Source organism: Mesoplodon densirostris, chromosome 5, assembly GCF_025265405.1.
Source record: "Mesoplodon densirostris isolate mMesDen1 chromosome 5, mMesDen1 primary haplotype, whole genome shotgun sequence".
Lineage (NCBI taxonomy): Eukaryota > Metazoa > Chordata > Mammalia > Artiodactyla > Ziphiidae > Mesoplodon > Mesoplodon densirostris.
This window is the reverse complement of record NC_082665.1, coordinates 91,530,536-91,546,600: the sequence shown is the minus strand read 5'-3', so window position 1 is coordinate 91,546,600 and position 16,065 is coordinate 91,530,536. Positions and strand designations below refer to the sequence as shown.

At 37.4% G+C, this 16,065-nt stretch overlaps 1 protein-coding gene across 1 annotated transcript in view; it reads right to left on the bottom strand.

The window, feature by feature from the left end:
* The window catches only part of LOC132490490 (EGF-like and EMI domain-containing protein 1), a 505,293-nt gene that overhangs the window by 468,048 nt on the left and 21,180 nt on the right, over positions 1–16,065 (bottom strand). Inside the window, 2 exon segments of the mRNA XM_060098831.1 lie at positions 901–942; positions 944–1,033. Of these exon segments, the coding sequence (XP_059954814.1) occupies positions 901–942; positions 944–1,033 (132 nt within the window).

Here is a 16,065-nt window from a genome sequence, read left to right as displayed (position 1 = left end):
CTGAGTATAGACCAAAAAAAGACTATTCATCTGAAGATTAAAAATACACACACACAATGTATATGTAAATATCCATAATTATAAATGATTTAATCTTATTTTATTTAGTCCTATATTATCAGTGTTCTGCCATTTCTACACAATGTCAAACCCAGTTATTTACAAATGCCTTCAACTTTCTTTTAGTAATTGTAGTAGTTGTAATAATAAGAATAATAAATTCATTAATCTAAAGCCACACTTTTTTTAACTTTGTTTCCTAAATTCAGACCAAATTGATTTCATTTTACAAGTTTTAATGTATAAAACTTGAACACATATGCAGCTATTTGTGTTAAGAGGTACTTAGATATTTTATAAAATTATTTTAAAACTTTCTTTTAAAAGTCCCTATGAAGGCTTCATGCATAGATAGTGCACACTTGCTTTTGCTCTCCTCTCCCAGCCAGCCAAGTTAATCCTAATTCAAATGCCATAATAAAGTTAAAGAAGCTCTAGGTTTCAAAGTGTTACAAGAGAACCAAGGGCAGATGAGATGGTTCATAGTCCTAGATGCCCAGATTCAAGTCATGCTAAATTTAGCAAACCAACACAATATTCCTTGTTTCTCTCAAGCTTCTGATCTACAGCTTTCAAAAGTTTATCATGTCAAGAGGTAAAATTAGTGGCATCTAACCCCAAATAGCTCACACATAAAACAAGGCATGAACTAAAGTAATAATATAGCCTGTTTCTGAAGGAAAATATATAAGTTTGAAAGTTCTTGGTGGGCATAGGTTACACTCGTTTACTTAATTATGTAATTATTTTCTAAAATTTATTGGATGAAATCTTTAGATGCAGTTGAGGCTTTGGCTTTGATTTTCAGGAATCAAAAGGACATAGCAGGAGCACCCTTACCTTCTTTCATAACTCACACACCACCGTGGGCCACTGCAGCCGTTTCCAGATCTTGATGGTGTGTGTGAATGCTTGGACACATGGGTGTGGTAGTCCCACCACAGTCAGCTGCTGTTCTTCACAAACATTTGGCCTTGGAAAAAAAAAAAAAAAGGACTAGTAATGCAATAAAAATAGATTACTTCTTTATGTTTTATTCATGAATCATTTGCTCCTTCATTTTCCACAAAAAGCTTGTGGTGACTTACATAAAGTAGGAGAGAAAAATACGAGCAATGTAAAAAAAAAAAATGCAGGCCCAGGAAAAAGAAAAATCAGAGTAGATTTTTAAAACAAGGAAAAATTTAGAAGACACATATAAAAGTCATAAGTTTCCATGTGCTTGAGAAAATTGAGCTGCAAATTAAGCTCTGATCTGTTTGGTAGCCAAAATAGCTGAAGAAACACAATTGCAGGATTCCCAATATCCATGAAGAAAAAAGGCAGGCTGATTCATCAAAAGGAGTTAAATTTTTCCTGGAAATTATTCCTGAACAATATCTCCATCGACATGTTTAGTTAATTCAGGTTCACCCATAATGCTCATTTAAACACAAATACTTTTCAACCAGCACCATTATATCAATATTTCCTTATAGAAAGTTTATACAAATTTACAGGATTTTAGATATATTATCTTTAATTTTTAAATGTGTGGAGCTAGATAACACTCATCACCTGGAGTGTCAGAATTAAATTCTTTTGTAATCTGAGGAATGCTTTACTTAGTGATGAATGATTTACTAGTCCATATCAATTGCTTTGCTTTTGAAAAAAGCACTAATTATAAAAGCCATTTGGCCCAAACACTCACACTTTTCATGCATTCAAAGTCACCTGCATGCCGTACATTGACCTCCCTAGGGTTAGACTTTGACATTATTTTTTCGCTATCAGGAAACTCATAGTCTAGTTGAACTCTCCATATTCATAATCTGCTGAAAATAGAAATGATTTCTGATTCAGGATTCTAGTCTGTCTCTAAACAACTCTGTGAACCTGTCCAGTGTTAACACTGATAAAAACAGCTAATAGCGATTCCTGCACTAAAATCGGTCACCTCACCCTCCACAGCTGCAGTCCGTTTTTGTGATCACTTCTTTCTGAGGGTCTGACTAAACCTCACCCTCCGATTTCACTTACAGTCCAATCCTCACTTCCAGATATATTTCTGAAAGGTAATTTTTTTGGACTGTTAACTTCACCTAAACTGAATAAAATTCAGGTTGAATGTTATTTATGAGTTTGCATAGCACATTTTAACGCTTTAGGTAAATACTGTAATAAAACAATAAATGTAAAAACTGCACCTAAGTTGGGCATCCATGCGATCATCAAGAATTGGGCAGTGGACCTAAAGAAAACTTAGCTTTTAAAAATGCCATATTAGATTGTCTCTAACCTGCCTATACTTCTACCTTTATATGGGCTTATGTGTTTTGCGGGAGCCAACTAGCCCCAGTTAGAATGAACTCACCAAACATTTGTTTTTTCAGTCAATAGTCTGAAATGTTACACCTCATGCAGCCTTGAACTCTATTTTGTAACCTACTTTTTATCTATTATTCCATTTATCCACCCATCCAGCCAGCCAGCCAGCCATTCATTCATTCAGCAAATACTGTCACCTACACGTGCCAGAAGCATTGCCCACTCCCACTCCTCACCCCCGCCACCAAGGATTTAAATATAAGTAGTTTATTTGGAAAGTGCAGAAAACACCAGTAAGGAAGTGGTGAAATGAGACAGTGAAGGGGGAGTTAGCCAAGAAAAAAGATGCATTTCTGAGCCAGCCAACTTTAGCTGACGAGCTCCCCAAATGAGGGAGGGAGCCTGGGCATTTATACACCAATTCCTATCAGTGACTGGTTGAGGGCTACTTCCTCTCCAGCATTTCAGGCAGAAGCACAGGTAGGCAGAGTCAGCTTCCAGAAACCAGAGTTAAGTCTTCAGGCACAGAACTGCAAATGCTAGCAGTTGGAAGCCTGCAGGTGAGCAGTGATAAAGGAGAGGGACTTGGGTGCTGCGCTGACAGTTTCAGCTGCAGGTGGTACAAACGAAAGAAAGGCCATGTTCAGTTTGCACCAACAATCTAAGTAGAAGGGAGAGTAAGTAAAAGCACCTCAATAAGTACAAAATGTGAAGTGCTAAGATGGAAACAATCAGGGGACTGAAACAGAGACAGAAGGAGCTTGCTAAGATTCATCAATTAGGAAAGACCTCACTGAAGAGGTGACACTGTGACCTGAAAGGGTGAATAGAAGCCAGCCACGGGAGAGCCAGGGGATGCCACTGAGGTGGAAAGAAACAGAATGAGCAGAGGCTCTAAAAGGGGAAAATGCTTGGCCTCCAGAGATCTGAAAGAAGGCCACATTGGCTCAAATGAGGAGATGCTTGGTAGGGCAAACAGGGCCTTTCAGGCTGAGGGGCTTTGATTTTATTCTCAGGGCACTCGAAGCCACAGAGAGTTTTTATTCTGGTCTCATTTCCTACCTACAGAACCTGGAGATGAACCTGTGATCCTCTCTCATACCAACTCTCCTCCTTGATAATGACTTAGGTCATATCTGCTCCTGTGCACTAGTAACAACCCAGCTCAATCCAGCAATGGGCCCCCAAGTCTCAGGAATCCACCAAGCCTTCCTTGGGGTTTTCCTGATTACTACAAATAAAGAAGTCCCCAAGGGAACACTGTACCTTCAGAAGACCAAAAACCAACAGCACCAATGAACAAGAAAAGGCACAGCACAAATTTTATGCACCAAAAGGAAAATGTATTAGACTAAAGTTTCTAGAAAATTATATGTGATCCAGACTGTCACCAAATAATTTCACTATAACATCATAAGAGATGTTAATGTGACTTCAGAACTTCACATATTATATTACTGAACCATAGCTAACAAGCAACATAGTTTTCGATGAGATGAGTTTTTATTTTAGGTTAATTCATGCTAGGGAATGTTTTGGTAAAGCAGTATCATCCTTGACTCCTAAGCAGATGTGGCTAAATAAAATCAGTCACTTAGTTATTCTGCAGGTGTCCTGGTATATTTCGATTAAAAATATTAAGCTCCTTTCTTAACTCTGAAAGCCATAAATGCTAGTAGTAAAGAAGCTTGAACAATGAATAAATACAGAAAGTCAAGTTTGCCCCTAAGATGCTCCCAGGTATAATCACTGCTAGTAATCTGATATATTCATATCCAATTCTTTTTGGGAGCACACAAACATATTTTTGCATAAATGGGATCATAATCTACTATTTTTTAATTGTATAAAAAGTATTTTTAACTTATCAAATATCATGGTATGAATATTTTTCCATTTTGAAATTTATAGAATTACTTTAACCCTTTTTTTTCCAGAGTATGGACTTATCAGAATAATATAGCAGAATTAATTTAGCCAACATCCTATTGATAGACATATAGTTATTTCTAATGGTTTGTGACTGTAAACAACTCTGATGTCAGCCTCCTTATGTAAACAGCTGAATTACAGATTAATTTTTAAAATTATTTTCCTATGAAATATTTGTTTCTTCTGAGTCCTTTCAGTTCAAGATGTTTTTAGCCTCTCTCTTCGTTTTAGGCTTTCTCAAGTATCAGGTTATCAGTGCCTGTCTATATTTAAGCATGAGGCACTAGAAGCTGACTGGGAGCTATGTGTGATAGAAAGGGCTTACAATGGGTGGACTCACTGTTAGGTGACTAGGGGTGAACTTTATTTTTGAGAAGCTCCTGGATGTCAGTGTATGGAAATTTGATTTTTAGGGCCATTCATTTTTTCAGAAAAGTAGCTCCAAATTCTTGCCTGTGGAAGCAGACAGCTTGTGGCTGGTGCTTGGGGACCAGATAGCGCAAGGGAGCTATGTTTTTAGTCCATATCCACTCCTAGACAGTGTCAGTCTGCACCCCTTCTGAAGCTTTTCTGGTTCTCATTCTCCAGAGGAAAGAACCAATCCAACTTCCCTCTCTCCCTCTCCTCTCCTCTTCTCTCTCTCTCTCTCTCTCTCTCTCTCTCTCTCGGGAATAGATCACGGCTATTTGTCCAGCTCTACAGTTTGGAGAAAGGGACCTAGGGATTACACTAACTTTACATTCACTGTTTCAGACAACTCTCTTCCTCCAGCCCCACACATCTCCCCTGTGCATTGCTTGCCTCCACTCTAAATGCTTAACGTGGAACCTCTCCAGGGTTCCATGTGAAAGGACAAACGACCCACCAGAATGGCATAAAGATTACATCAAAGTGAAAATATCTGAGCTACATGTCCAGAAAGAAATCTTTTCTGAACTTCTCCTATTGACTAAAGCAGACATTTACAAGAGCCATCTGCTACAAGTGCCCCCTCTCCTCACCACTCCAGGGAAGTCTCCAGTGGGGGGGGGAGGGGCAGCTGACCTTGGGCAGTGGCACATTTCAAACCTAATTTGTGTAAACAAACCTCATCAGAACCTCCCATCCGTTGAAGCCGTAAACCACCCCCCTTATTAAGCCAGTATGTAAATCCTAATCCCTAGCTGTTCCGAGAGTTACTCCCTATAGAGTACTCCTGCATGCACGAGTAATAAACCTTTCTCCTGTTAATCTTTCAGGAGATTAACAATCGAACCTCAGTTGATAGAGGAAAAGATTTTCCTCGCAACAGTTTTGGCAACGAGAATTGAATGGTCAGAAATCTTCGCTCACTCTGGAGACTGCAGCTGAGCTCTTAGGATCTCTGACCAAGCTGGCAAAATTAAACTTTCTTACCATCAGACTCTCAGATCTCTGCTTGGGGTCCAGTTGAGCAAAAGTGATAAGAGCCTCTCATCTTCCCAGAAAGAAAGTTTCCAAAATTTAGATTTACAGGAGAAAATGTTTTGGTTAGAACTCATCTTGTTCTTTGGTTGTATGACTCTTGGTTTGGATCTTCCAATAAATAGTCATTGTGCTATCTTTTTGTCACTTTATTTTTAGCTGCTGTTTTGTGTTGTGATGTCTAGAAGTGTTGCTTGTCATAAGAAGGACAGTCAAAGCAAAGAACACAGGTATAGGTTCCATAAGCCTGTTCAAGCCACCCTCACAGACTGGTGAGTTTGCGGTTCTCACTGGATCAGTATCTGCTTGGACAAATTTGCTGTGGGCCACCAATAAAACCAGATGAGTTTTTCCTTCTCTCTCCATTTTGTGTCCTGAGGGCTTAGCTCGGAACCAGAGAGAGTACTGAGACATGAGATGCACAAGCAAAACTTCCTGCCAACCATTGCCAGCTCTCAGGGAGGTTGTCTAAGACTGAATCCTAAGGGGTCTCAACCCATAAGGTACCTTGTCATCTCCTCCCCAATGCCTTCGTAGTGCTGAGACTTCCGATCTCTGCATCACCCATCTGTTATCATAGATTTGCAGGCCTGTGATTGGAGGTGCCTCACTTTTGTGGGAAGACTGTAACTAAGCATTCTTAGCACCTATGGCAACTTGGTTTTCTTCATTTCACCTCTAGTTGGGAGTTATTTTGAATTATGGAAGCTGCATCTTCTGTGCCCTCTTCAGAGATACCTATTGTGTTCATGACTAAGCCACAAAAAGTCTTATTGGTTTGAGTCACATTTGGAATGGGTATATCTATGTGGATCCTAATTGTCAATGGCCAGATGATGGATTATTTCAGAAAAACTTTTATATTTAAAGGATTTTTTGAGAGCTTTCATCCTAAGAAAATGTCTTATTAGTACCTATAGGAGATCAAATGGAAAGAACATAAATATCAAAGCTAGCCTAAAATACTCCCTTAACAAAATTCAAGCGCAGAAGTCACTCAAACTAATTTAGGCCCCTTGACCCTGTCAGGGATGCTTAAAGGACTCAAGGACCCCCAAAAGCAACTATCTGAAGCTGAAAAGGGAAAAAAGGGGGCCAATTGGAAACAGACTGGATATTTTATCCACTTAGAAGAATTTGGAGATACCCAGATAACTACTTGATGTCTCCTCAATCTCTTGCCCAAATTCTAGTCTACAGCCTCCATAAGACTATATATCAAGGAAAAAGAAAATCTTAAAAACCTTCTCTGTAAATATTGGTGGAAATATTTGCTCTCATATTGAGCAGGTAACAACTTGTTCCATCTGCCAGCAATGTAATTAGGATAAAACATAAAGTGGGGCAAAGACTAGAACCAACTCTTGTATAAACTAGTGTAATTAGCATTACTATAATATGCCTGACTCACAGCTAAAATTTCAGAATGAAAGCTGCATAAGACCTCTATTTGCAACTGTTTGTATATTTATGTTTGTCGTATGTTATGTATACATGAGATACTATCCTACCTCTGGATGGTATTATCCATTTATAAAATCCCTTAAAAGAGTTCTATTATATTTGGCTTAGAGAAAAATAAGCTCTTTTATAAATTAAATATTTCTAAACCTCCCAGAAGTATAGGAACTATCCCAAATATTTTTCAAATTTATGTGATTTGGATAAATCTTTGTAAATAAGACTGGTGTAATATTATTATTGGTTTAATAAAAATAGGTTTGTCTTCTGAGTTATCAGCATTAAGTATAATACAAGCATAAATTTATCTTACTAGGTTTGCTAGTCAAGTAAGCTAATAGTGTATCTACTAGATATTTAAAATTATAAATAAAATGAATTTGATTTTAATCAAATTGAGTAATTATTTTGAAATTTTATTTCAATAATAATAATGATTTATATTATGTCTGCCTAAAAACAATTTCTATAATCTTTTTGGTAACCTGTAGCTTTAAAGTGATAAGTTAAATAACAGATATTCACTGAATAGCTCAATCATTTCTAAATAAGATCAAATGCTGACATTCATTATTAAGCATAAGTTAAATTGTATATACTTTTGCCTTTTTATTTTTACATGGTATAAAGAGGTTAAAGATATAAATCTGTAAATAAACATGATCTTTTGCCACATTGAGAAACTGTACTATAAAGATGTATATATCTTTAAAATGGTGAAATGGTATATTCATAAATTTTACTAATCTGCTACAAAATGCTGGTATATGACAGACAATTCACAACTGCCTACTTCCTAGCTTTCTTTGTAAAAGAAAGTCTTCTGTATTAGTCAGCTCAGGCTGTCATAATGAGATTCCACAGACTGGGTGGCTTAAACAACAGACGTTTATTTTCTTGTAGTTCTGGAGACTAGAAATCCAAAATCAATGTGCCAGCAAGGTTAGTTTCTGGTAAGAACTCTCTTCCTTGCTTAGACAGCTGCCTTCTTCCAATGTCCTCACACAGACTCTCCTCTGTGTGCACACACAGAGAGAAAAGTCTTTGGTGTCTCCTCCTCTTCTTGTAAGGACACTAGTTCTATCAGATCAGGGCCCCACCCTTATAACCCCATTTAACCTGAGTAACCTCTTTAAAGACCCTATCTCCAAATACACTCACATTGGGAGTTAGAGCTTCAACATATGAATTTGAGGGGAGGTCCATAACAGTTATTAATTCAGTTTACAACAGTTACTAATAATAAAAATAAATTATAATAAAAATGTGAATAAAAATACTAGAAATAAGAGAGTGAAGGAAAACAACTTTGTATGAAAAGTATGCAAGGAATGTAAGATGCATTATTGTTAAAAGAAAAAGGAGAGTAAATTTGTCCTAAAGTAAGGAAAGAAAAGGACAAAACCTGAATGGTATAGAAAGTCATAGAAGGTTTGCAGAAAAGGAATTTTATGTTGAATGGTCAAAGCTGGCTACAGTTGAATGGGTTTATTTATACTTTTTTTTAAAATGAGCTTTATTATTAACAATACCTGAATACAAAACTAGAGTTTGGTTTCCTCTCTCTATTAAAACCAAACTCTAGTTTTACATTGGGCTATTGGTCTGCTCTTAAGAAGGGATTGTAGAAGGTTTTTCTAGACCCTTTAAGTAATCTGCCTAGAAAACAAAGATTGTGTCTTTTCAGAATAATTTCCTGTATTGTCTTCATTATATTCCTGATGGTTTAAGAGAACCAAGTCTTCTAACTAACAAAAGAGCTAAGCTTTATCATATAACCATGTAACTTCCTATCATTACTTTTACAATCTTTCATTGTCACTTTGTTGAACAGATTAAGTATTGTTAAACAATGACCTATGATCCTATTATTAATCAAGTGTTCAAACCTTTTGACATTTTTCAACTTGGATATTTTGCCTTCTCAAAGTCAATCCTAAATAAAATCTTGACATTGAACTGACTTTGAAATATCCCAGAGGGACCTAAAAAATCTCAAAGGATTTGTTTTTTCACCTTGTAAAAAGAGAGATGTTAAAAATTAATTAGGTATGTTAACTGCATGAAAAGCATTGTCAAATAAGGAGAGATGCTTAACCTTCTCTAGGTTATATTTGTATGGGTAAATAGTACTAATATAAGTATTCAGAAATTCTATGAAGTTTCTTGAGATTTATCAATACCCTCACTGTCCATGATATGTTCTGGTACTATTTTACCTGACATTAGAAAACAACAGTACATGTTATCAGTCATATCTCCAGTTTTTATTTTAAAATATTTTATGTCATGGAAACAACCAAATTTCTCTGCCAATTCCATTACTTTTATAATGAACTCTCATCAGATCTTTAACCAAAGCTATTTTAAATCTTTTTTCAGCCACAGATAGTTGTTTTACTCTGATGTTTTCCTGAAAGGTCTGGCAATCAGCTACAGGCTAGAGTGTTTATCTTTTTTTTTTTTTTTTTTTTTTTTTTTTGCGGTATGCGGGCCTCTCACTGTTGTGGCCTCCCCCGTTGCGGAGCACAGGCTCCGGACGCGCAGGCTCCGGACGCGCAGGCTCAGCGGCCATGGCTCACGGGCCCAGCCGCTCCGTGGCATATGGGATCCTCCCAGACCGGGGCACGAACCCGTATCCCCTACATCGGCAGGCGGACTCTCAACCACTTGCGCCACCAGGGAGGCCCTGGTTTATCTTAACAAAAAGGATCTTTCTTAAAGACCCATGAAAAAGGACTATGCCAGGTATTCTGGGGTACAAGCTTCTAATGGCATTGCTTAAATAACTTTGAGATTATACCACTGAACTAAGTCACGATTTCTAGAACTCTAGTGGAAAAGCTGATAGGTTCATGAAACTGCTAATCCAAGATCAAGCAGAACAAGAATTACATGGGACTGAATGAACTCATAAAGGAAGATTATGGCTTTTATTTGGAATATTGATGCTGGATTTAAAGAACACTCTTCTCTTTTCTCTTAAGCTATCTATAGCTTACAATTTTGTAAATTATACTTTTGTAAACAAAAATGAAACATTTAAACATTTATCTTTTTCTCTCTGCCTGATCCCTCCAGACTTTGGAAACTCTCATTAGGTATTCTTAGTTTCATGGCAATATAGTTACTTGCAAAAATTTGATAAGAATCTGTCCTCCTTGTAACAAAACATAACTGGAAACATGGTTATATAATCAAGGCTTTGACTAGAATGCCATATTTTAAAATGATGCATAGAATCACATATGATCAGACAGTTTGCAGGAACTAAGTTTGACTTTATGGAGCCAAAGCTTACAAAGCCCTGTTGGAAAAACTGGACTGGCATCTGGCTTAGAGGGTTCCCAGCCATATGGGTAAATAAGGAAGGTCACTTTTTCAGAGGCCTTGGAATCAGGATATTTGGGGGACCTTGAGAACAGAGGAATTTACTCACATATATACTGCAGGTGAAGTCTACTGACAAGTTTTTGCCTTCGTTTCCTAGCCTTGAGAGGTTTTTAAAGTCCAGTCTGAGATTCCTTTATAAAAGTTCCAGCAAAGCAAATTTTAAAAAGGCCTATGTGGTCAATTGCCATTCTGGCAGCACTTATGTAAATAATCTGGCCAAATGTAATAAGATCAGATGTATTTTGTAAATAATACTAATCTTATTTTGATTATTTCTGATTAAAATTGAGATGATCATAGAGAGAAATTTTGTTTCAATGGAAAGCAATAACCCACTCCTGTGGGTTATCAGATTCTAGTCCTGTTCGTTGTCTTTGAGGTTTTACTCTCTATCTGTAAACTGGACTAGATCCTGCTACCTTACATGTTTTGTCAATCCTTACCAAATTCTAGATTCTTCTAGTTCCCTTCAATATCTAGCTTCAACCCTCTAAGTTAACATTTCCTACTTTTCTCCCACCCTCCTGATTGGAAATCACTGAGAACTAAAGCCTGACTAACCCAGGCAATTCTAGGTTGTCTTGGGGCTGTCCTCTTCCCCCAAGATCTAAAGAAGCCCTGCAAGCTGAAGCTGAATGACTTGACATAAACTTCAAAGGACCCATCACTACAATAGATCATATATGGGCAGCTTTTGTGGCTGGTGCTCTACTGTATGGACTGCTCAGGAAGTTCACCAGAACACCTTCATTCTTCCACGCTCTGCTCCAGGAAATAACCATGACTGTGACATTGATATCTATGCCATCACCAAAGACATTCAAACTTCAAACCAGGAAATCCATCGAATTGCCACTGACGTCCTCACTCCACCACCTAAAAATACTTCAAACCTAATGCTTAAAATCTTTCTTATCGACTAGCTGCACTATAGACTTAGAAACTGAATTTATAGTCTGCTCTAAACATTAATCTTTTATTTTCTAACTTTTTCTCATTCTAATCTATGCCTTTCTCTCCTTCTGCAGATCTTTACCTCATAACTTCTAATCTGAGCCTTCTCTCCAGAGCAATCAACCCAGCTTCTTTCTAAGACGTTTTACATGGGGGAAATGAAGCAACCAACAACCCACTAAAATGATATAAAGATTACTTCAAAGTGAAAACATCTGAGCTACAGATGCCAAAAGAAATCTTACATAAACTTTCCCTATCTGCCTAAAGCAAAGATTTACTAGAGTCATCTGCCACAAACCCCACCCCCTCTACTTCGGAGTTCTCAGTCAGGAATGCAACTAACTGACCTTGGGAGTCAGGACATTCCAAAAAAATCTGTGTAAGCAAACATCATCAGAACCTTACATCTTTTGAAGCCTTAAGCACCCTCCTCCCCACTTATTAAGCTGGTATATAAACCTTTACCCCTAGCTGTTCTGTGTGCTCCTCCCTACAGAGGACTCCTGCATGCCTGGATAATGAGCTCTTCTCCTGTTAATCTGTCTATTGTCAATTAATTTGCAGGTCCCCAGACCACCAAACGTAAGTTGGTAAAGGACAAATTTTTTTGCCCGACAGATGGAAGAACTGACTGTTGAGTTCTAATTAAATTATACAGATGTCAAAGACTATCTTCCAGATGATAGTGATTCTTCAAAATCTATGAATATAAAAAGATCTATCATTCTTGTGTAGTTGTGTTTAAAAGTTTTGTGTACATGTATACTCAATAATACGTATTCTTTGTTAATAAGAACATGGATATGTGCATATGTACACACACAACACACACTCAATCTTGTGCATTATACTGATCAAGCCTCTACACTTTGTAAATGTTTTCTCTGCTTGGTTTTGGATCATGAGAGATGCATATTGAAATCTTCCGTTAGTTACCTCGGACATTACTCTTGCAGTTTTGACAGTTTAGTTCTTTAGGTATTTGAGGCTATGTTGTTAAGTGTTTACAAGTTGATGATGACAGTTGACCCTGAACAATGTGGATGTTAGGGGCACCAACCCTACATGCAATCAAAAATCCAAAGAGCCCTTGGTATAACCAGTTCCTCTGCATCCCTGAATTCAACTAACCACACATCGTGCAGCACTATAGTATTTACTCTTGAAAAAAAGCTGCATATAAGTGGACTTGTGCAGTTCAAACCCATGTTGTTCAGGGGTCAACTGTATTGTATATACCTGGTATATTGTTCCTTTTCATTATGCATTGTGTCTTCTAACTCATGATAATGTGTTTGTATTGTTTTGTTTTACCTTAAAATCTGTTTGCTTGATGTTAAGATTTTTATACCAAATTTCATTTGGTTTGCATTCTCTTAGGCATATCTTGTTCTGATACTTTACATCTTGCTATGCATTCTTTTACAACTTTAGCTGTCTTTAAAAAAATTTTGTTAGTTTCTGTCTTTTAATAGGTAAGGTAAATATAGTTAATATATTTTCATTACAAGGGTACTTATTTTTACCATCTCATTTTGTGGCTTCTGTATACCAGCAATTTGTATTTACTCTTTTCCTCTCTCACTCTTATGCCTGTTGGAAAGAAAATGTTTTCCATATTCTCTATTCTCTACAATCTATTTGACCTAGTTTTAAATTATATTTCTAATATTTTAATGGTTACCTTTACATTGGCAGGTGCATTCTTGGAAGTACTTAGCATGAGTCCCCTGGTGTCATGAAGTCTTATGTAAATGAGTGCCTGATTCTGGTCCATGGATGTGAGAACCAAAGTAGGGAGACCCTGCAAAAAAAGGTTATAAAGTAGGGCTTGTCAGTACTGAGCTTCAGTAATCCCACTCCATCTCAGTCCTCCACGAAGTTGGAAGGTCACTTTGGTTTCGTGCAAAGGAGACCAAGATGAGGGGAGGGGAAGAAGTCATCAGGCTCCATGTGGCTACTGGGTCAAGTGATCACACACCCAACCAAAGAAGCTGTTGGGCATGTGGACCATTGTTAGGACCCAAAGGGAAACTGTGCAGCCCCTCTCTGCGATGATCCTCAAAGATGGACTGTGTTGAAGATGACTACTTCTCCCAAGAACATAGGGAACCTAAAACAGAGGGCACCAACTTCAGACAGAACCCTGCCAAATCCAAGTAACATCAGACACCACCTCCATGACTAGCAGGAAGTCAGCCTCCTTGACCCCTTCTCCTTACCCTTCCCAAACCAGGAGGAGCTATAGGGCTGTTAGAGGAAATGGGAGAAAAAGAAGATGCCTCAGAGCCATACCACAACCAGCCTTTGCCCTTGCTGATCACTTCAAGCTATCAGGGCTACAGTTCTAGCTTGCCGTGGCATAAAGGAGAAGCCAGATTTTGAAGACTTAAGTTTTACACTGAGCGGGAATAAGTTAATAAATGAAAGTGACTGGAAAACTTTGGAATCAGCTAATGACTTGTAAGGATGGGAAAAGGGGAAGCAACTTAACATAACTGAAAGTAGTGATTAGAAAAAAATAAAAATAAAAACAGTCCCATGTTATACCCCAGCATACTGAGATGTCTTCCATATCAGTATCCCTGGCTGATCTGTAGTTCCTTCCACCTATCCTCCTGGGCACTCAGTCCAGAGCCAGGTGTCTTATCTTGTTAGCTCAGAGTTACTGCCCCCATGATATGGTTGGGCCTTCTACAGACATGTAAACCAAGGCAGCAGATGGTTTGGTTCAGGTCCTGGTCGTGGGCTGATTCTGTCCTCCAAATGCTAAACACACAGCTTCCTGGAAATCAGTGTCCCAGGCAGCAGTTGAGGGGAGGGGGTCAGCCAGGTAGGGATGGCTCCTAATTTCATGTTGTTTCTGCCTTCAGGGTACTTTAATTCTCCTCCAGCCCCTCCACTGCCTAAGCTACCTCTGTCTGCTTCCAGACCCAGAGCCTAGCAAGCCCACACTGGACTTCAACTCACCACTGCTTGGCATTTCTGTCCAGTCTCTGGTCCACCTAGAGATCTAATTTAAAATTTTCACATTACATTGTGTTTTATTATTATGTTTTTAAAATATTTTATCTAGCTTTGGTAGATACTTTGGGCAGAGTGTCCTCAAAATATGAACTTATAACACCATACTGACCAGAAGTTGGACTTATTTTTTAAAAACTCTTAAATATGATCACTGTTCTCCACCTTCCTCTAAAACATTAATGCTTCCAACCTAGTTCCGTGACCAGCACAGACACGGTGTTCAGTAAGTAGTACTTGAACAAGTAAATGCATCACTGCCTAAAAACGGCTCCAGTACCCAAGATAACACAAATGAGTTAACACATATAAAGCATTTAAAATAGTGTCTTTACTCTTTCGTATTATTAGTTTTTGTATTTACTCTTTTCCTCTCTCACTTTTATGTCTGCTGGATGGAAAATGTTTTCCATATTTTCTGTTCTCCACCATCTATTTATATTTATATAATCTATTTATATAATCTCTGTATTTTTTTAAGCTCATGAAGTGTGAGGCTAGATTTGTCAAAAAAATTTATAGACTTGAACTTCAACATCACTGTGGATTTGTAGTGCAGTGAAACAAATGAAAGTAGATAGTGTGTCATTTTTAAAAAAAATCAGAATCTAATATGACACTTCCTAATGAAAACACTAATTAAAATTAATATAAGGCACCATACTGCTGCTGCTGCCACCTGACCCTCTATCCCCCTAGGTATGGTTAAGCTTGTGATCTCCAATGTTATGATATAATTTGAGAACTTGTATCAATTTTCCTGTTCCTTAAGCTATTAGTATAATGTTCTGGAGTCAACAAACAAAAGTGTGGCGACCTGAAGGGTACCATAAGGTATTGAGAAGTTAAAGAGAAATCAAAAGGAGGGGTTAAAAATGAATCCCACCCTTATGTTCCACGAGTTTATTACTATATGGCACTTCCCTCTTTGTTTTAACGTGCGAGATCCCACCACAGCTGCAAATTAATTTTCTCTGCTCCCTAAATGAATTACACATAACTGTTTCTAAAAATGACTACAGACATGAAAGTCATTTTCACTTAATAACTATTAATCTCATATTTCTTGGTGTCACTTTAGTATGAAATGCAAACAAATATTATGCTAAACATTGCAAATTTATGGCAAACACCAGCCCTTGATTTATATTATTATAGATGGTTTATTACCAGAAGCAATCTAAGCAAAACTCCATCAGATAGATGTTACAATTTGTATTTATTTCTCCCAGCACTAAATGATTCTTCAATTTCAGAACTATCATTAACTTCTTATAAATGCAAATCTTTATTTCTTATTTTAATCTACGATGATTTCTGAGTCTTCAGAAGATTAACTTTTACATAAAATATTCAAATATCAATTATAAATGATACTTTGTTTTCCCTGGTCAATCTATTAGTTATTACGCATAAACTATTTTAAAGGAATGGGTGGTCTCTATTGATCAGGGATATAATGGACTAATAGTGTAGTCCTCCTCC